We start from the raw sequence: 23116 nt of genomic DNA on the forward strand, positions 1-23116 counted from the left end.
TAGTTAAATTCTTCATTCGACGAAAAATTCGACTTTCGTGATGGAACTCTGCTGCTCACGGCTTTTTTTTCGTTTCATAATAAAGATTTTGATAAAAAAACAACTGTTTCGGTAACCCCAATTATTTGTTACTCCTAGATTGAATTAATATAGACACTTTTTTATAGGGTCGTCAAAAAATCATAATATCACTAACGTAATTGTACTTGGCGTGGAATTGGCTTCGACAATAACCTTCGGCAAATACACCAAAATAATATCCAAACATAAAAGCATATGAAGACATTATAATGGTCTTTGGGTCTGTTCGAGCAAATTAGTATCATATTTTTCGTCGTTCGTTGAACTCATTTGTATTATTTCTAGACGTATTTGTATACTACGATGCTACCTACAATCTACACGCAATTCCACCAAATTAATTTCCACACGTTATGTGCCTAGCGACATTCTACACATACCACTTCAAAAATTTAAACAAAATATTGTATTGATAATACAGAAGATACTAAGCAAATATTGATATAGAGTGCAGTATAGATTGTTTAATGAAGATGAAAATAAGTTGAATTATTTCTTATTTTGTCTGATATCATACAGAAACACTTTTTATCAATATAGTTAACAAATTGTTTATGAATCAAATTAATTTTTAATTACGTTAATATTAGTCTCGACTTCCAACTGTAGATAAGGTATATAAATACTAATTTTAGAAATTTACTTTTCTACATTGTATCACTTATTGTGATTCGGTGAAGTATGTGTCGTTTTGTGTAATATAAAGTTTTTACTGTGGAAAATTTCAAAAGTTAACAAACATGTATTTTTTGTTAATGTTTATTATGTTATTTTCAACAGCATCGTAAGTTTCTATATCATACAAATAAATCAAATACAATTTTCACAATTTTTGAATGTGAGACCTATCGATTGTTATTTTCGATCAAGATTTTTTATATACAATTATAATGTATACGGGGTATTTCAATTTAGAAATACGACGGTATTTTGAATTCTGTTAACTAGCCACACTTTCATTTTAAAGATTATTTTCATAAGATATATAAAGTCAATTCTAAATATCCAATTTCTATTCCTTCAATTAGAAAATAGTAAAAAATAACCACGTTATGAAAACCGAGTAATGAAATAATTGACTTAGATTAAGTCAATCAAACAAATGCTCAGTATGACATCCATGGACATACAAATTGTAAGCCAAGAAAAGCAAATCCATCTTTTTCCCTCAACTAGAAGGCAAATATTCGGAAATACACCTAGACAAAGGTCTTGTATTTTTACTTTTCTAAATTTACAGTTTTGTTATAAATGTATTTAAAAAATTTTTTGCTATATATTTTTAAGTCTAATCAATATTGTAATTCGAACAAAAACAGGAAATTGATAAACAGAATAATCATTAATAGTCCAGTAATCACAGCTCCTAACCCACGGAAATTAATTATGTCGGTGATTTTCTGGATTTAGGTAGTTCTCAGGATGCTTTATCGTTATAGTGGAACTTGACATCAAAATTTTGTCCGCTAAGCGATATATTTTTGTTTAAATTTTCAAAATTCCGAATTTTGTAAATAACTCGAAATCTATGCCAAATTTCGAAAAAAGTGAAGGGTTCAAAAATGTATTTTAAGAAATTTGTCTACAAAAGAGGTTCCCTGTAATTTTTCCCTTTTCCTCTTTGTAAAATGCGCTTCGTGGGTCGCATCTTACTAAAAAGTTTTCACTCCACGTAGAGTCTGAGACAAATTACGTCTCCGGCTGAAAAAGAAAATGCTGTATCTGCTCGAAAACTCAACATTTCGGGACGAAAAAAAGTGCATTGCACTCGTCAGAGTCTCTACTTTTCAACTGCATCCGCAAAAAAATGCAGACTTGTAAAATTTTTTTTGAAAAACAACACGAACGGAATTGTTTTTTGCTGGTTGCCTGGGTGAACTTAAAACACGTGTCTATGACTCTGCTACACCCAGCAGCGAACCTTTGCTTGAGGTTGTCAATTAGACGATTACCTTTAAAATGAGACCTTTGAACTCACTCTGTGATAAGAAAAAAACTACTTTTACTGATGTTAGATTTTTAATAGTTGACAAGTTTGGTTACTTTTTTATAAGTTGTTGAATACCAGCCATTTTCGCAAAATAATAAGAAAACTAAAGCATCCATTTTGTAGCTGAGTTGTTGAGGCTCAATTTCATCCCCAAACATTCGTAAAACCTTCGGTTTCCCATCAAAAAATTGTGTGTGTCAGCTCCGACGCACGACTGGAGTTTACTCCTTAAGTTCGATAGTCTAACCAGACGCAAAAAGAGTTTATTTAACTTAAAAAAGATTGATACTGTATAAAAGGGTAAATTTGTTAATTAATGAAAATAATATACATTTGTATATATTTATTGTATATATGTATATTTATTCATTTCATATACATTTATTATAACTAATCGACGAAATATTTTACATTAAACATTTTACAATAGTCAATAATCTCGATAATTCATATTGGGTTGATTATCTAATTTTATGTGTTGTTATCAAATATATATTTATATGAACTACATCGATAATTATTAAAATATTTAACAAATACAAATTGCACATGCTCATACATATAATACATGAATTATAACGTACCTTGCAACCACGTGTTTGTTAGATGTTCCTGCAATATCATCTACACCTCTTTCTGCTATAGTTATTTGAAAATACTTTTAGTTCACTTTAGCGGAACACAATGATAAAAATTAAAACTTCACAATAACAATATTAATTATTGATATTTATAATAAAAACAGCAATATAAGTATGTCGACACTGACAAATTAGAAAGTTGCGCATCATAGGGTGCGCACCAAAAACGTAACGAGGTCATTCATCGATAGATTTTACTCCTCACATTTTTCTCATACCGAGCCCCTTATATATGCAAATCGATTCTTGAGGAGTAAACTCCAAAAATTTGAAAACTTGCCAAGAGCTCCTAAGCGACATTTTGTTCTTGAATCTTTTTACGATTTTCGAGGGTTTGGTTTTAACGCAACGAAAGCTTACGTGATAGAGAATCGGATGAGTCCAGTCACCCTCTATATAGATATACATTACAAAAAGGAAACTTCTTTTTACTGGGAGAGTTTCTTCAATAGATCAGCCGAAGATTCTACGGGTGTAGAGGGCGCCGTCGGAGCAAAACAGACGGACAGCAAAAGACATCTTATTAGTGCACGAGTAAAGTTACTTGAATGAAAATTGTGAAAATAAATAGTGAAAATGGCAGAAAAGGAACCTGATGGAAGTAATTCATGGTAAAAAATTAATTGTGTTTCGTTTTTAGTACGTAAAGTGTCGTAAATGTCAACATCAAAATACTCTTTGATTAGTGAAATGTTGAATTGTTTTTATTGTTTTGATCGCGATTATCTTCGATAAATATGAGAATGAAGGAGACTTTCTTGACGAGTCTGATGTAAATATTCATAACAAGTATAGCTCAGAGTCTCAAGTCGTGAAATAAGGCTTTACTATAAAATGTGGTTAGCAGTTTAGTTAAGTAGACAAGAGCTGCTATATATTTATAATTTAATGATGTATTATACAATGTTAAGCTGTGATCTTGATAAACCAACTAAATTTGACTCTGTAGAGCCTCTCTTTCACAAAATTTATCAACAAATAGGAATTTTGGCTTTGTTCGAGAATGGTTTCAGTTATTCCCATTGTCCCAACTTTTTCAATATGTTTTTGGGTGTCTGCAAGTTGTTTGAACAAAAATTAAAAACTGAATCTACGTGTTTTTTAAAGGGTATTGTTAAGAAAAAAGTGGTCAATCTAGGGTCTCTTCCTCCAACCTCAGATGCAACTAAATTGCATTGTTTTAAAGTGTATTTCCAGGTTCAAGATTGGCTCCCCAATACCAGCTTAGATTCAGTAATCAGAGATCATAAAAATGATGTTTTGTAACGGCCAAAACGTTGTAGTAAGTTGTGTACTTGCAAGAAGGCTGGACTGTTATGTAGAAGCCTGAGCGGGTCGTGTTTACAAAATGCATGCACGAATCTGATTCCTGCTGACTTGAGGAAAGAAGAACTTTTCGACGGAGAGATCAGTCCTGCAGGAGAAGACAGTGAGGACACCCTGACGAGCACGGAATTCCTCTTGGAAGAAATGCTTGAGAGTGATTATTAAATCGACTAGATTGCAATTGATTTCTTATGTTCGATTTTTAATATTTTCTCCATTTTTGATAAATGTTTAAATAAAGCTCTCACAAGAATAGCGTTTTTAAGGATTATCCATGTCCCACACTTAAGTTTAGAGTACTTACAACAATCAAGATTTTAAAAGAGGATTTCTGGCATTTTAGAGTTTGTTGTAGGTTATAAAAAATCATATTGGAGCTTTTTCGATGGTAATTTTCTGCTCGGCATTTTGTTTCAGAAATTTACCTCTAAATTTCAAGTCTTTTTTGAGTTATCCGCAAAAAATGCACTGTTGAAAAAATCAAGTAAAACGATAATCGCTTTTTGTAAAAGTAATTTTGAGATTAGGAAAAATCACAGGGAAGCTTTTTTGTAGAAAATTTGTAGAAAATTTCTTAAACTATATTTGTGATCTTTCACTTTTTCCGAAATTTGGCATAGATAAGATGCGACCCACGAAGTATGAGCGCATCTTACAAAGAAATGACAGCTCTTAGGGAAAAATCGAAAAATCACAGGGAACTTTTTTGTAGACAAATTTCTTAAAATACATTTTTGCACCCTTCACTTTTTTCGAAATTTGGCATAGATTTCGAGTTATTTACAAAATTCGGAATTTTGAAAATTGAAACAAAAATATATCGCTCGACGGTCAAACTGAGAACTACTAGAAAATCCAGAGAATCCAGAAAATGAGCGACATAACTAATTTTCAAGGGTTTTGGCTCTTAAGATCAATGAACCGAGACTTTGCGACATAATTTTTTAAAGATTAAAATTTCCATAATGCGTTTAATTATTTTATTTAGATTAGACCTGCAAAAGTTTCGTATTCATAAAATTTTTAATACCTCAAATTACCGATCCTTGTGAAAATATTTAGCTTTAGTGTCTATATTTTCTCTACCTCTCACTGGGAAGAGTAAAATAAAAAATATATTTTTCGATATCTCTCTACGTTTTCGAGATATCGATACTTGACGTAACAACCAAACGTTTTTTGACATTCGCCTTATAGAAGAGATGGCATTTAATACTTCGTCTGGAATGAAGATTTTGTCACTTATATCCAACAGGAGTCTTGTAATTCAACGAATAAAAGGTTGTTTAATTAATTTTTACATAATTTACCCTACAATTTCAATAATAAAATAAAAAGAACAGTTTGCTGAAGCAAAATGGGCAGATATTTATTTCATCACTCCGTTATAAATTCGACGATTTTCGACTTATTTTGGATCGATTCACAAAATGGCATAGCCAAATCCTGGCACTACGGATATCGAACTAGAGCTCTCTCTCAATTTGCATCTGAATGCATGGAGACTGACGGTTGATCCCTTTGCTCCATATTTAACATTATTGTTAATTTGCGATTAATATATGCGTTATAGACATGATTGTTTTGTGATTTTTAATAGATTTTTTTCGCTTAATGCAGTGATATAAATCGCAATGCGAACATTTTGGAAGACCCTGTATACTGTATTGTTTAATCGTCATATTCAACATTAATCTTTTTTACTGTCATACATTTCTCTTAATATCATCTTCCAGACTTATTTCTTCTCCACAACCCATGCATCTATCAATCTTATCTCGTTATTATTTTATGAAGTAGTTCATGTTTCTCTTGAGACTTATTTTGATACTAGAATCTTGTATAATCCAGCGGATCTAGTGGCCTGACTAGTCTGAGATCTATCTCCATTTCCTTTTCACATTTTTCATTCCTTAGCGCTCCCAGACTTATAAAACCTACAATCATTTCAATGCTTAGTTTTTCCCTTGGTAATTATTCTAATTGTAGTGATCTGTTTCCTACGGTTTCTTCTTCTTTATTTTCAATTTCCATATATCAAGGTTTGTTTCTTCTATTTCCTCGCCCATAAATTTTGCTGTCTTTATTAATCGGTTTGCTTTTTAGCTCCTATAGTATCTGCGTAAGCTAAACACTGATGGTTTTTTTGTAATAAGGTAATTTACTTACTTTTCTTTCGGGTATTTTCTTCAATAATAATGGATCTACTTGCCTTGGCTCTTGGGATACTTCAAATTATTCCGACTAGTGTCCTCTTATTATAACTAGATTTTTTATCTGAGTAAGTGTTATTTCTACCAATTTGGATAGTCCATTCGGTATTTCAATAACTATATTCCAACTATAAGCTGCCTTGTAGTCACATTTGAATAAGTTAGCGTCGAAAATAATATCATTATTTACAGGAATAAACAAATACGGTTAAAAAATAATGGGAGGTTTCCGGATAAATTTACATTCGGTACAGCAACATCGGCGTATCAAACCGAAGGTGCTTGGAATTTAGATGGAAAAGGCGAAAGTATTTGGGATAATTTCATGCATAAAGTACCATCACCAGCATTATATGGTGATACAGGCGATATCGCATGTGATTCTTATCGCAGATATAAAGAAGATATCAGAAATGCCGCAGAGCTCGGAGTTCAGATTTATAAGTTCTCTATCGCTTGGAGTAGGTGAGTTCTCAATTTGTAGATTCCTCTGGAAAGTCTTCTGTAAGATTAGCATTTATCTTGCTTACAGTATAAACATTGTTATACTATTTTCTTAGCTCTTTGTTCATGGAAGGATGGATTAGCATTCTGATTATACAAATAGATGTTCCATTCCAGGAGGATTAAAATTTATATTATTAATGCTTCTAAATGTTCTTGATTTTAGGTCTCTTCTGTTTCAAAATGAATTTTTTAAAGATTGAAGATTTGAAATGAGATAAAAAAGGCTCATTTTAGTCTGGTACCCTGTTTAAGCCAAACTCCCTTACGGGCAGGTACATTCTACTCGTCGATTTACGTTTTATAATTTATGGTATATATGCTTAGCATATAAAGGTCATGTAATTGAATTTTTTTAACCAAATATTATTGTATTCAAACATTTTTTCAACTTTACCGACGACTTTGTCTGTTAGTAGTGAAAGTAATGAGCTTTTATAAAAACATCAAGCTCCCACACATAAGTTGTTACAGCTAAAAGGTACGAAATTACATATCAATATTTATAGTTAGTATGTACTGAATATGGCTATAGAGGTGAAAAGACTTGTTTAGAAACAAATTATTAAGTTTCTAAAAATGCCCTAGACATTTGTTGACTAAGGTGAAGAATTAAATTATTGGGTACTTATCATTAAATAAAAATGAAAAAGATATCAGGTATATAAAAATTCCAAATATTCAGCACAATAAAAAATTCTTGATAATTGAGATTTCAAATTATGAAACCAAAACGAGACATTTTTTAGTAGTACCAAAAAAATTTAACCACATGTCAAAGAAACATAAATTTCTTCAATTTCATATTTCTTAGACCTTCTGATATATCATTGCATCTAAATGTTTTTGATCTTAGGTTCCTTCTGTTTTAAAGTTAGTTTTTTTTTATAATTTTTGAAAGATTGATATATTAATAAAGGCTGAAGTTAAGTCGAAAAGTCAATTTTTCAAAATAATTAAAAAAAACTAATTTTAAAACAGTAGAGACCTAAAATCAAGAACATTTAGATACATTGATGTATCAGAAGGTCTAAGAAATATGAAATTGAAGAAATTTATGTTATTTTGACATGTGGTTAAATTTTTTTGTTACTACTACTAAACGCCTCGTTTTGGTTTCATAAGTTGGAATCTCAATTATAAAGAATTTTTTCATGAGCTGAATATTTGGAATTTTTATATACCTGACATCTTTTTCACGATAAGTCTAGCAAAAACACATTTTTATTTAATGATAAGTACACAATAATTTAATTCTTCACCTTAGGCAACAAATGTCTTGTTTGTAAACAAGTCTTTTCACCTCTATATCCATATTCACTACATACTAACTATAAATATTGATATGTAATTTCGTACCTTTTAGCTGTAACAAATTATGTGTGGGAGCTTGATGTTTTTATAAAAGCTCATTACTTTCACTACTAACACACAAAGTCGTCGGTAAAGTTGAAAAATGTTTGAATACAATAATATTTGGTTAAAAAAATTCAATTACATGACCTTTACATGCTAAGCAAACACAGCTTATTTATAACGTATATGTTGCCTACATTTGGACGCTAAAAGCTTTTATGTTTTTCAATCTAGTCGTCAGCAAAAAAATCGACCCAATTCGCACGCTCACGGTCAAAAGTCTCTAGCAAAAAATCTGTTCTCTTTCCGGTTTTAGTATAGTTCTTCAAATATCAATTGCAAATTATAAAAACTTATATAAAAACTCTTGCCGACAATTTTGTTAGATCTATCTACCATAGGCGTATATACCCCATTTTATAAATTTATTATTTTTATAAATACTTTTGGCAATATATATATATGTATATATATATATATATATATATATATATATATATATATATATATATATATATTATGTGAGAAATTATTCGGTATACAACTGAATATTGAATTATAAAACGTAAATAGACGAGTAAAATGTACCTGCCTGTAAGGGAGTTTGGTTTAAACAGGGTACCAAACGTGAACTGAGCCCTTTTTGTATCTCATTCGTTTCTTTTTCTGGAAAACGAAATTTCAAAGCAAACCATAAGGGAAAATAAATTCTTCGCAAATAAAACGAAAGAAAAAACATTTCAATTCCAAACTATCTTTATAAAAAATCATGGTAGACAGAATCGTCTGAACTAGAATCATCATTTGATTTAATTATGAAGGGTTGTAAAGAGGGTGATACCACATGCCCATCAAAAGTGTGAATAGAATTTGTTATCCAAAGAAACAAAAATTACGACCTTTAGAAAAAGAAATGCTACATTTTCTGCATTCTTCAGTATGGAAAATTCGTTGTGTGCGTGTACTGATATTGATGGTGTCTAATGAAGGAACTTGAGATTGAGCATAATCCCAGTGATTATCCCAGTGAGTGATCCCAGTGGCGCCTATTTATTGACTCATCTAAATACAGTTTAAAAGCAGTGATATTACACAATACCAATTGGTCTTTCTGTGAATATGAAAGAAACTTATGAAAATAATCGCTTGCTTTTAGACAAAATTAACTAGAACAAGTATAAGTTGCAGATATGTGGGGACCTGAAGGTGATTCGAATTTTAATGGGACTTCAGGGAGGGTTTACGAAACATTGCAGTTTTCTTTATCTATGGGACAGTCGGGCAGTAGATCAACACTATGTAAAAAAAATCTGCAAGCAAAAAGTGAGTTTCAACCGGGATCTCAAAACGTAAAGTTTATACTCCTTGTAGATCCCAAAAATGTCCTTCTGCCCCCCCCCCTTCACATTAAACTTGGATTGATGAAAAACTTTGTAAAGGTTATGGATAAAGAGGGCTATGGATTCAAATAACTTAGAGAAGTTTTTCCCCAGTTGAATGATGCCAAATTAAAGGAAGGTATTTTTATTGGGTCACAAATAAGAAAATTGCTGGACGATGACAATTTTGCAAAAAAGCTCACCAGACAGGAACTTGGAGCATGGAAGGCATTTGTTAGTGTAGTGAGAGGATTTTTGGGCAACAATGTGGATCCAAACTACCAACAGTTGTTTGATAAACTTCTAAACACCTACAAATCCCTTGGTGCTCGATTGTCTTTGAAAATTCATTTCCTCTATTCCCATTTGACAATTTTTCCGGAAAATTAGGGATGAGCAGGGTTCCACATATAAATATTGTTAATATATACGATTCAAAAAACGTGAAATTATTTTTTTAACAAATATTAAATATTTTACCAATGAATATGATTCTAAAAAGGTAAACCTTATGCGTTACAATTATTTTTTTCATATTTTCGTATTTTTGTTGGTCCATTTGATCACAATATGCTACTCATTTTTTTGTCGATCAGTGAATTATTGAAGATTTGGTTTTACTTTTCATCTGAGACGTAATAAAATTTAAATGTAAAGTTGTTATTATAACAACTACTAAATTGCAGTTCGATACCATATATTACATAAAAAGAAGAAGCATTTCAGTTATTTTTTGGTACATGTGTGAAGCTACTTTCTTAGGTAAAATCAGTGTGCAATCTATAATTTTCATAAGTGATCGTAGGAAAAATATGTTTGTCTACTTATTGGATTTGCTTAATTTGGAAAGGTTCCGAAAATGAGAGGGTACGCAATCAATAAAAATTATTTTATTCACGCTTAGACACATTAAATTCCATTATTCCTATCAATAAAATTTGGGACATTTTTCCGTAGATACAAAAAACACTACAATTGAGATCAAGCACTGGCACTTCCTACAATAAATTATTTTATTTCAATTAATTGGATATCTTACAAGAATGAATTTCACTAGAATATCTTATGATAATCAAAGAGCTTATTTATATAAATTTTCAGAATTTTACCAACGGGCTATGCTAACTTTATAAACGACAAAGGTCTCACTCATTATAAAAATGTCGTTAAAGAAATATTAAAATATAACATGACACCTGCTGTAACAATTTACCATTGGGACCTGCCGCAACGACTTCTCGAAGATGGTATCGACTGGACAACAAACGATTTGATTCCTCACTTCGTAAATTATTCTAGAATTCTTATTAGAAATTTACCTGAAGTAGGCTATTGGATTACTATTAATGAGCCTAAGCAGATATGTCGTTTGGGATATGGGATTGGTGTAATCGCTCCTGGTATAAAAAGCAATGGAGTATTAGAATATCATTGTGCTTATATTGTGTTAAAATCACATGCCGCCGTTTACCGTATGTTTAAAAAAGAGTTTCCTCATTACACAGGTGAATATAGAAGAATTATATAAAATATAAAGAACTGAATGTATCAAAAATAGCTTCGAATTTATAATCATTACTCTCAGAAGAAGGTATAACTGCAACTATATGTTGTTTTCAGCTAAAATGTCACTTGGCTCTGATTGCCAGTGGATACGTCCATTAACAAGCTCTCCATCTGATATAGAAGCAGCAACTAGGCAACTACAGTTCGAGGTATAATCTCAAATTTTGTATTTCAAATAAATTTTTGAAAATCTTTCGTGGAAACATCCAAAATTCACAGAATAAGAAAGTTCATACATATAACTTGTATAACCAAGTTCTAATAAGAAATTTGTTTGTTTTGTTTGATCATATACATCTTTAACTAAGCTTGTTATAATTAAATAACTCAATTCACCAAGTTATTTTTTAAAAACAATTTATTTAGCAAACTGAGGATTTAATAATTTAAAGTTACAATTGGTTGCACTAATCTGACTGGCGTACTAGACGAATATCAAATTGAATGAATCCAGTATTAGTTTTACGGACTTCTTTATATATGAGTTCTTATCTTATACAATAATAATTATAAAATTAGATAAATATATTTATGGTTCATTATAGTCACATTAATAATAATTAAATGATAAATAAAGAAATACTAAGCACGGACAATTTATAGTAACGATAACTTAATGAGGTTAGAGTTCATAATAATAAATAAGTAATTGATAATGATGCTCCGCTGTGAAAACGGTTGTTATGGCTTAACTCTATCACAGAAGTGAAAGAAAACGTGAACGTAATTTGTGATTTCAAATAAGTTACTTTCTTCTGGGTAATGACCACTATAGTCCTGTGGTATCGCTCCAGCAAATTTCCCTGTCTATCTAAAAATTGACTGACACTTTTAGGTTGCTTTTTCGAGTTGGATATGAGTGTAGGACATAATAACGTCTTAATAAAGGTACTCTTATACAGGGTGTCCCACGACAAGTTAAAACTATCTGTATATGGCAAAATACTTCCGATAGCTGACTTATACACCCTTGAAGATATGAAAATGGTTTCTGTTCGGTTGCTTTAATCAAGATCAGACGTATTTGAATCTATGTTGAAACATTTTTCATTTTATACAGGGAGTGTATAAAAAGTTTAACTCCATAAATATCAAATTTCTCTATTTTTTTAAATGGAACCAGCAGATTTTTTCTATTTTAATGCATACAGGGGTAAAAAATAAGGCAAATTCATGTATACTTTCCTATACCTAAACCTCACCTTTATCCAAATGTTAAATGTTTTCTGTAAATTTTTTAGAGATGCAGGTGGGGTCTAAATTTTATTTTGACCCGTTGATTGATATTTTCTGGGTCTGACACAGAAACTGGTCTTCCCGATATGTCATCATCTTCAGTGGAAAATTTACCTCTTTTGAAGCTTGCAGTCCAATTTTACATGGTCGCATACGAAGAACATTGATCACCAAGGGTATTAAGAATATTTTCGTAAATCTGCTTACCTCTTAACCCTTTTAAATACAGGTACTTGATAATGGCTCGATACTCCATTTTTTCGATTTCCACAATTTCGGTGGACATCGTTTAATTTATTGCGTAACTCTGGTTTATCTTTTTGACGTCAAACTTTACACTGACACTTCAAATAAGTTATTGTTCGTTGCTATGGTAACGCAATATTTTGTTTATGCATGGGACTGATCTAGGCTAACTAGATATCATCCTAGTACAAATATTGTAACGACTAGTGTCGTAAGTCACAGTCCTTTATTGATTTAATATTATTTGAGCATGTCTCAGAATTTTTATATATGACACTCATTTTTTCTTGTTTTATATGTCATATTAGTGTGGTATGTACTTCCATCCTCTTTTTAATGGTGATTGGCCTGAAATACTTAAGCAAAGAATACAAGAAAGAAGTTTCGCTGCGAACTTGAGTAAATCAAGACTTCCTGAATTCACTGACGAAGAAATCTACGATATCAAAGGAAATTATGACTTTTTAGGAATAAATCACTATTATACAATATTTACCAAAAACGGAATTGAATCTCCTCCTAATATAACTAGTTATGAAGCAGATGTTCGTGTCACCGATAGTTTTGATGTAGTGAGTATTGATTTTCAAATTTTTGAATTTCTTATCGAGACCTAAATTTCAGTATAAACCGGATGGTATATATGAACTTTTAAAATGGCTTACAGAAGAATATGGATATCATGAAATTTTAATAACGGAATTAGGATTGGGTCAAAATTTTACGTATTTAAATAAAATTAAAACACCTCATCTACAATCCGTAAGTTAACACCGTAATTAATTACAGTTTTTGGTACATACAGTAAATGGATTTAGTCCAGGCGCTGGATGGAGTTGAGTATGCAAAATGTGAGGACCGGCAACTATGCTCAAATTCTTTTACCTGAGACCCTAAATAATAGAAAATCACATGTTGCCGGCAGCCGTGCTGGTCCGTTTCCCTTTTCCTTTTCTCCTTCTCCCTGCTCAGCACGTTGCTGAGTCATAGTGCTTGGAGTAGTCAGTAGAAAAGAATTTGTAGTCCATGACGGTTTATTTTTGCGTATTTAAGTAATAATATTAAAGTTTTTTCGTAGTCAACTATTTTATTAGTATTATTTATTTAACTAACAGCGCGGACGATGTCACTACAAGTGATAAATGTGAAGAAGCGAAAGATAAATGAATTGTCGTGTTTGTTTTGTGATTAACGGGTGATTTAGTGAAGAATCCAAAACCACAAACGTTTATTAGTATTAAAAAAGCAGCGGATCGCAGAAAAGATGATATTAGTAAGAAAATAGAAAGTGATACAGACTTTACTGCACACAATTGTTCCTGGCATCGAGCTTGTATTGCAACTTATATTAGTGAAGATAAAATAATGCGTCGAGAATTAGCATTACTAAAACAGGATAATGCCTCTACTTCCACCTCCTCTACAAAAGCAAATGTTTCAGGTAGCCAATGTGTTCGTCGGTCATCAAGAAGTGAATTAGAACTTGATACGAAACAGAAATGTTTAATCTGTGGTAAACAAACAAGAAATAAGAACAAAACTCTTTTTTTATGTTCTGAAATTTCAGCAGCGGAACAAATTTTAACTACTGCCCGAAAAAAAAAGATGATGTTTTTACAAAAATTGACATTTGCGAACAACAAGCTGATTTATTTTCAATGGAAGTGAGGTATCATAAACATTGTTATCGTGATTATCTGCGACTACCAAGAAATTTTGACAAACCAGCAGGCAGACTTTCAATTAAAATACCACATGTCATACTTATAGAGGCATTTGAAAAGCTGATTGATGAACTGAAACATCAATTAACATCTCACTCTTTTGAAGTGTCATTCTTGGCCAAGTAACTGGCTGAACTCACTGAAATAGAAGTTGCAATTGTAGAAAATATACCACTAGATGAAGTCATTGAATATATGCGTACCGTAAATTCAACAAACTACACTGTTCAAGTAGCTAAACAACTCCGAAAAGAAATATTAAATACTAAAGTAATACCAGATGAATATTTATGTGATGAAATTTTAATTGAATAATTTTAATTACACGCTCCGAGTGGTTGCTCTTTCACTTGGTTCGAAAAAAATGCTTTAAAGGCTGCATCGTTGGATTGTGTACAAGAAGCTCTAAAGCATTTGGGAAATCCATACCATCGAAATTCTTTGAGACATCTCATGGACAAAATGAAGGAGACTCTGTCCATAGTACTATCTCTCGCGCTATTAAACATACTGGCAACATCTTCATCCCATCCCAATTGTACCCAGTCTTTAAACTAGCTAGAAGACAACAACCGTATAATGTTTTCCCCCTACAGTACAACGACTTGTTAGATTTTAAGTTATTGGCAAAAGAGCTAAGAGTTCTGACAGTAAAAAAATCCGAAAGTGGAGAGCCAATAAAATGGACGGAAATTAGGGAGCTCAAAGTATCAAAACATAACCCACAACAGATTTTTTTCAAAACTAGCCGTCTTACGGAAGACTTTAAAGTTTTATCTTTAAAACGTCTTGGCACGGATCTTAGAAAACTGTTTGAATAACCAGCCAATTAAGATTTCTGAAGAAAAATATTCCGACTTACAATCAATGTGTACGGTAGAGACACCAGTGATTCGCCTGGAAGAACACAAAAATTTTTATCGTTTACTGCCATATTAAAAAAATGTAATAATATTTCAGTTTTATGATTTATAATTTTATGATAAATTGATGAGTTTTGTACCGATTTCCATTTTTAGTGTCTTATGATTTTGCTCATAATTATTAGTTTAGCCATAAAATTTACTTAAAACTATTTCTTTATGAATTTTTTTAAATTGTATTGAGTTTTTGTAGCGCTCGTATTTAAGTTTATATGTTTCAAATAAAAGGGGCTGCATTATTTTTCTATCCAAAAAATAATACATTTAATCTCAAATCACAAAGACGTATCTCAACATTCAATAGAAATTTATTGTCACAAATGGCCTTATCTGGTTAGTTTTTTCATAACTCAAGTTTAAAAAAATATATCACAAAAACCTATGAAATACAACTAAATGAATATATGTTGGCAAATGCTTTTTTACATTTAACTTTTACACTAAAATATTCAAACTTCCGACTTGAATAATAATAAAAAATGCTATACGACACTTTGTAAAATTAACGAGGAAATCTGAACATGTTGAATCGTGCACATACTAGAAGCCCGATTTTGAGAAAGGTGTCATTTCCATAATATCGAGGATTTGAATATGGCAGACAGTTGTGTACAGAAGGATTACCGGTTGTACCCATTTAAAGAATACTTTTAAACGATTTCTTAGGATAAAAAAGTCGTGTGTGAATTAATTCAGTTGTTTGCAGAAATTGAACGATCTTCCTTTCGACGCGCTTTAAAAATACTAGATCATGTGTTATATAGGCTAAATGGAGCCTATATGGAAAAATTAAAATGATCTTTGCCAATTTATCATTGTAAAAGTGGGTCAATAGTGGAACAAAGGAATTAGCACTCGTATATTCTATTGTGACTCAGTTTGTTCCACTACTTTTTCCATTACCCACTGTTCTTCACTTCTTTCTTCGCTGTCTTCATATTCATATAGGTTCTGGTCTGTCCTTCCACAACTGACATTCTCTTCCTTTTTTCTATATGTTCCCGTACCATCCCACTCGTCTCCTTTATATTCTCTTATTTATCATTCATTAATATTCTCATTTCTCCTCCTCCCATTTTTTGAAAATATTTTTCAGCTCCTCAATATTTGTTATTTTTATGTCTGTAGAAATTGTAATACAGGGGTGCTCAAACGGTCGATCGCGAGTGCTTTTTGAGTAGATCTGGAGAAGAAAAAATTTTTTAATAAGTAGGTAAGTAACTAAACTACAAAAATGTATTACGTAATAAAATAACACTGCTTGCGGCAAAAGGCGGCTTTATCAAAGGAACGCGCGGCACTTGTCAAAGAAAAGCCGCGTTGTTTCTAGACTAGACTGTACTGTCTAGTTTCGGGCGGCGCGTTTGACGGAAACACTCGAGACTTTCTTTCACGCCGATATAAATGTTGCGCCTGCATGAATTGGAGTCATTCTGAATTGTAACTTGATAGCGATACTACGTCGGTACAAAGTTTATTATTAAATAGTGGAAAATGAGTGCAGTGAAGAAATCTAAAACGTATCATTTTAATAAGGATTGAGAGGAAGAATTTTTCTTTTGTATGATGAAGGATAAGTGCATTTGTGTTATTTGTCGTGCGTCAGTTGCAATACCTAAGCGTGGTAACTTAGAGAGGCATTATAAAACGGTTCATAAAAACTATCAAAAGGATTTTCCGCCACAGAGTGAATTAAGAAAACGAAAAGTAAGTGAACAAACCATGTTCACAAGACCAGCCAAACAATCAAAAGCTGCTACGATCGCGTCATTTAAAATATCTCATATATTGGCGAAACACAAGAAACCATTCGAAGATTGATCGGTGGTGAAGGAAGCATTTATTGAAGCGGGTGAGACTTTATTTGGAGATTTTAAAAATAAAACAGAAATCATGTCTGCTATTAGAGAGCTTCAGTTATCTCGTCCGACTGTCACAAGGCGTACTGAAGTCATGAGTCAGGACATCGCAGATAAACTAAAACATGATATCATGGAATGTACATACTTTTCTTTACAGTTCGACGAATCCACCGATATGACAGACACTGCCCAGCTGTGTATTTTTATTCGGATGGTATTCAATGACATGTCGGCTAAGGAAGAATTTTTGACGATCATTCCTCTGAAGGGGAACACCCGTGGCGAAGATATGTATGATGTTTTCTTTAATTTTGTAAAAAACTACGAGCTACCAATATATAAATTAGTGTGCATTACAACCGATGGAGCACCAGCAATGATTGTAAACAAAAACGGTTTTGTGGCATTGTGTCTAATGAAGAATTCCCTTCATTTTTTTCATTCCATTGCATTATACATCAACAAGTTTTGTGTTCCAAAGTTGTAAACACAGAGGAAATTATGGGCATTGCAACAAAAATTGTGAATTCCATCCGTGCACGTAGCTTGCAACGGCGCGGCGGCTCTTTCAGTTGCAGTTGGAAGATAGGGAGTCAGCTGAACACACTGATTTAGTTCTTCACACAGACGTCAGGTGGTTGAGTCGCGGAAAGTTCCTACAAAGGTTTCAAGAATTATTGCCCGAAATAACAGCTTTTCTAGACGAAAGAGGTAATGACACTCAGATTTTGAAAAACGAAAAACTGATTTGGCATTTTTGACTGACATCACAATGCACTTAAACATCGTTAACTTGGAGCTTCAAGGTAAAGGAAAAACTATTATTGAGATGATTAGCGCAGTAAACGCATTCAAAAGTAAATTGCAACTTATGATAGATCAACTGAAAAGAAAGGATCTAAAACATTTTCCGTCTTTGAAAGCAAGGATTCCTCAGTTTAATTATGATACATATGAGGCTGAATTATCAAATATTTTGGGACAATTCGAAATGCGTTTTTATGATTGCAGTAAATTGGAAAATATAGCATCATTTATGAGTTATCCTTTTTCATGTAAAAACATTGAGGAATTAGCTACTGAAATAGCAAGTCAGTTTAATATGAACTCATGTTCTGTTGAAAATGAGTTGATGCAGTGCCACGCTTCAACATCCAAAGCCACTCTTTAGTTAGGTTTAACACCATATGTAACTCTTTTGTTTTGTAACAACCAACCTAGGTAGGTAGGGTGTATCGTGTATGTACGACAACCCTGCATCACACATACTTGCAGCCTCTCAGAGTCGATCGTAAGTAGTCTAAAAATATTGAGGTAGATCGCCAGCAGTTCAAGTTTGAGCACCCCTGCTGTAATAGATATCTGATGGTTATTATAGTTCTCATCAAACTAACAGTTGTAATAATCTCAACTATTGAAATAATGTGCGGAACAATGTATTTCTTCACCAAACTTTGATGTTAAAATCAAATTCATTTGTTCCTTTGTTTGCTATTCTTTTGTCATCACTTTTACGCTGATTGCTTCTTCGATACATTCACTAATCTTCTTATTTACTTTGGTAGCTCAATGTTTTTAGGTCTTCATGAATATCTTTCTCTGTTTAGTAATTTTTAAAAAGATTTTACATCTTTTAGTAATCCAAATAATGATTCTCATTAATTTTTATGTTTCAGAAGCCTCCTTATGTAATAACAGAAAATATTTACATAAATGATATCGATAGGATTTATCATTTTAAAGTAAGTAGAACTAGTATACAAACGGTAGAAAATGTTATCGATGAGTAAAACCGAAATTTTCATTTATATTCGAAAATGGGTTTTTAAGGCGAGATTAGTCAATTAAAAATCGAAATTATAACATGACCAGTTACAATGAAATTCAGATTTGTATCAAAACATTATGTCAATTCCATGCAAATGCATGTTTTCATCAGCAAAACGTCTCAGATCAAATTTAGCCCTCACTTGTCAGATTTGTTAATCATCTATTGAACTTTGCGGATCCGTATGGACTCTTATCAAGCAGCTATTCAAATAATCAAGCATTTTTAACATTAAATCGCTCATTCCACTTCCTCAAAGTCACTACATTATTATCATAGATCGATTTCAATATTTCGCTTCATGCAGAAGTGGTATCGCTTGTCTCAATTCGTGTATGATACATAGTCCTGTCAATTTAGACATTCGAAGTTACATAAATTCCGACCAAGCTGAAAATCACTAAAATTGTGTAAAATATAATTAAAAATAAAAGTTTCCCATCATTCCCGTGAATGGAAAAAAAATTTACTCAAGGTCAGAGGTCAAAAAAGTTTTTCGCGATTTTCAGCAAAAAAGTTTTATCATAAAAATACCTTAATGTAGATCATAAAATTATCAACAAGAAACGTATTAATCATTTTTTCCTACAAGCCACTGTTTCTGAGATATAATGATACAAAAAGTGATATTCGTCACCTATGAGGTAGTGTACTTAGCGCGCTCATTTAACGTAGTTTCCCCAGTAGGCCTATTCCACAAGTCTTTTATAATTTGAAACTATCGTAAATTAATGGAAATTAGCGGAAACTGAAAAGATAATAGCGATTTATATTAAAAAAAGTTCTGAAATTTAATCGCCGGAATCGTAACTTGCTATCCTTCTTCTTGTTCTTCTTGTTCTTCTCTCGTTCTTCTCTTGTTCTTCTCTCGTTCTTCTCTCGTTCATCTCTCATTCTTCTCTCGTTCTTTTCTCGTTCTTCTCTCGTATCCTACCGGCACGCCTTTGGCACCATATTTTCAGTGTTTGTGAGCGGATAACAATAGGCTAAACCCATATGTTGACCTCAACTCGGGTGGTACTACTTGCACTTGATAAAAAGGAAGAATTTTATCAATGGAAAACTTTGAAAGTGATTTGAATATTCGTTGGGTCACTCTGTGGTCCCTTTGCATACCTAATGAGGTTTTATTACTTTATACCTTTCTGGAATAAACTATAGGAAACCTATTGGAAAAAATTCATTCAAATTTTCTATTCTCACAATTTTATGCAGGGCTATATGTGCTACATTCTTGAAGCGATTACAGATGGTATTAACGTCATTGGAATTATTATTTGGAATCTTATGGACGATCTCGAGTGGATATTTGGTTACAAGTACGTATTTATAAACGGTCATACTATTTTCCATTTATATATTAAGTGTCTCTAATATATGGAAGAATAATTATTTAATTTCAATTTCATCAATCTATAGTCTGCGTTCTTCGAAAGAGGCTCTAGAAAATCGAAAAATCATCTAATCTTGATGATATTTTTTTAAAATCTTCGTTTTCAGTGTTTCAGGTTTCAGTGCTTTAAAGACAAAAAAAGAACAAATTCTGAAAGAAAATTATACAAAAATGTTGATTTATCATGTTTTTACAATTAAAAATAATAACAAGTTCTTTTAAATTCATTCTTAAAATCACAATCACAATATTAAAAGTTAATTTTGAAAAATTGAAAATTTTTACCGTTAAAAAAATGGTGTTATTTACAAAATGAGTTTAATATATCACCTAATACATACAATGATTGGGCACTGTAGTGAGAAAATTGGTGGTCGACGCCAAATTGTTGAAATCGATGAAGCTAAATTCGGACATAGGAAGAGTAATTGAACGAAAATGGATTTTTCGAGGTATCGAGAGGGGGTCAAATTTATTTTTTATGGAACCAGTAATGGATCGGAGTGAAAAAACATTGAGCAAAAGAAGAATTTTGCTGGAGGGCTTATGATTGCTTAAATAATGAAGGTAATTATCAATTTTCCATTTAAAGTATTATTTTGAATAAAAATTTATGGATACGATTATACATACTGTTCTGTACAATTCATCAACTTGTATGAATATTTCATGGTTCAAACATTTAACAGTGAACCGCGCCTATAATTTTGTTGACCCGGATTGTGGAGCTCATACTTAACATATTGAGAAAATTTGGAGATCAGAGCGAGCCTGTATTTCAAGAATCGGATGCAAGGATGAGAAAATGCTAGGATATAATGCAGAATTTATGTTAAGATTAAGATATAGCAATCACTGTCAAAGATTGCATAATTTTTTTATTTTGTTACAAAATTTTTTCGAATTGATTTATTTTTTATTTTTTGAATACATTCCATAGTTAATTTCCTTTATTTTTGTCATTTTAAGATCATTCATTGAAAATTTTATCTATTTTCTGATATAATCTATAATTAAATTATATTTTTTGCCATTAAACATGACAAATATCAAATTTTGAAGTTATAAATATTATTTTAAGTTAGTTAACATTCAATATTCATCAGTTGTGCATATTTTTTTTTGTATATATTCATTTTTTTGTGTAGACCAAAGAAATAAGTATAATTTGACTATGTACATAAATTTTATGTACCATTATTAACGATAAAAGTTGATTTTGTACAAATTTAACAAATAAACGTTATTATGTGATTTTTATTTTTCAAAATATTAGTTTTTTTTAAGGTTAACATAAAAAACATATGAACTTCGTTTAATGCTTGGCTAAAAAGTTATGAACGATTATATCTCAAGAAGTGGATTTATGACCACATTTAAAGTCATAAAACCATATAAAATCTTCAATCTGTCCAATATTTTCTCACAAACGTAAAAACGAAGAATTTTAAAAGAAATTGATCTAAATTGGATGATTTTTCGATTTTCTGGAGCGTTTATGATAACATTGAAAGCCAGAAAACCATTTGAAATCATTAAGTGAGATAAAAATGAACAACCAAACATTTTTCAATTTTTTTTCCAAAATATTCATTTTTTGTGTAGATCAACAAAAAACATAAGTGAACGGCGTTTGATGCTTTGTAAAAAAGTTATGGTCACATTTAAAGTCATAAAACTATAGGAAATCTTTAGGTGAGATGTTTTCCATATTTTTTTTTTCATAAATCCTCCGTAAAAACAAAGATTTCAAAAAAAAATAATCGGAATTGGATGATTTTCTAGAGCCAAAAAAGGAGGGGACTACAAAAGTATAAAATGACCGAGAAAACAACTACTCTCTTGGTTAATACCGCTACGAATATTATATATTAAAATATCTATTTTCCAAGGAATGTGACTTCAATTGACTAATACCGGCATCTCTACCTACTCAAAATTGCAAGAAAAGAGGCGCAATCTACTGACCAGCTTCGATTTTGTTTATCATTGTCGTAAGAGTTGTTAACATCGTTTGGATCTCTGATCCGAAATGAAGACAACACCAAAAATATTTTCTGTCAATAATTTATTTGTATTTACTGTGCCCGATGATTTATTCCTTCCGAAATCATCTCTATAGCTGATCATTTTCAAAATTATTGTTGTAAATTTATACTTTAGTCTTTAGTACCAAGAGAAATGCAAAAGTGGAATTTCAGTTTTTTATAGAATATCTTAAAATATTACAAAGCATTTTGTGGTTCACTTACAACTATAAAAAACCCTTGTTTTAATACTGATCATTTTCAATTTTAATAAGTAGCTATTAAGAATGAAGAAGATAGATATCCAGTGAAAAATTTGACTATTATGTTTTAAAGGATGGATAGAAAATAAGTTGGTTAATGTATTTACTTCATCATTTGTCATGTATTTAACGCATCCTATTCTCACTTTTTCTGTTTCCAGTATTCGATTTGGTTTATATTACATCGATTTTGAAGATCCCAAATTACCAAGAATCTCCAAGAAGTCAGCTGAATTTATTAAAGACTTGATGAGAACCAGAACTTTGAATTGTACAGAAACCATCCAACCAGTTTGTTTGATTTAAACTCTATCAATAAACAATGTATTTTTTTCCAATTATCATAGTCCTTATTAAGTTTCTACTTCTTAATTATTCTAAAACGCGTCACGAGTTTTTGCCGAAGCAAGTAAGTAATAGATTTATGGGTAAATATTAAAGAATTAAGTCGATTCATAAACTTGACTTTCCGTTTTCCGTTGCCGTTCGCAGGTGTCGTTTGCCGTTTGACGTTCGTATCAAATTCTACACCCTATTCATAAAGTTGACGTTGCCGCC

At 31.5% G+C, this 23116-nt stretch overlaps 1 protein-coding gene across 1 annotated transcript; it reads left to right on the top strand.

Moving 5' to 3' along the window:
• The first annotated feature begins 663 nt into the window (after positions 1–663).
• Positions 664–22896, top strand: LOC130445690 (lactase/phlorizin hydrolase-like). Its single transcript, XM_056781498.1, has 9 exons — positions 664–865; positions 6444–6716; positions 10592–10995; positions 11111–11205; positions 12847–13110; positions 13163–13300; positions 18724–18789; positions 20091–20194; positions 22720–22896. The coding sequence occupies exons 1-9, from the start codon at positions 822–824 to the stop codon at positions 22862–22864; spliced, it is 1533 nt and encodes a 510-aa protein (XP_056637476.1). The 5' UTR covers positions 664–821; the 3' UTR covers positions 22865–22896.
• The last annotated feature ends 220 nt before the right edge of the window (positions 22897–23116 follow it).

Source organism: Diorhabda sublineata, chromosome 6 (genome assembly GCF_026230105.1).
Source record: "Diorhabda sublineata isolate icDioSubl1.1 chromosome 6, icDioSubl1.1, whole genome shotgun sequence".
Lineage (NCBI taxonomy): Eukaryota > Metazoa > Arthropoda > Insecta > Coleoptera > Chrysomelidae > Diorhabda > Diorhabda sublineata.

Coding starts and splice junctions, on each gene's coding strand:
- LOC130445690 (XM_056781498.1), top strand. CDS start 822: ATGTATTTTTTGTTAATGTTTATTATGTTATTTTCAACAGCATC. Junction 6,717..10,591: donor TTCTCTATCGCTTGGAGTAG/GTGAGTTCTCAA, acceptor ATAAATTTTCAG/AATTTTACCAACGGGCTATG. Junction 10,996..11,110: donor AGAGTTTCCTCATTACACAG/GTGAATATAGAA, acceptor TGTTGTTTTCAG/CTAAAATGTCACTTGGCTCT.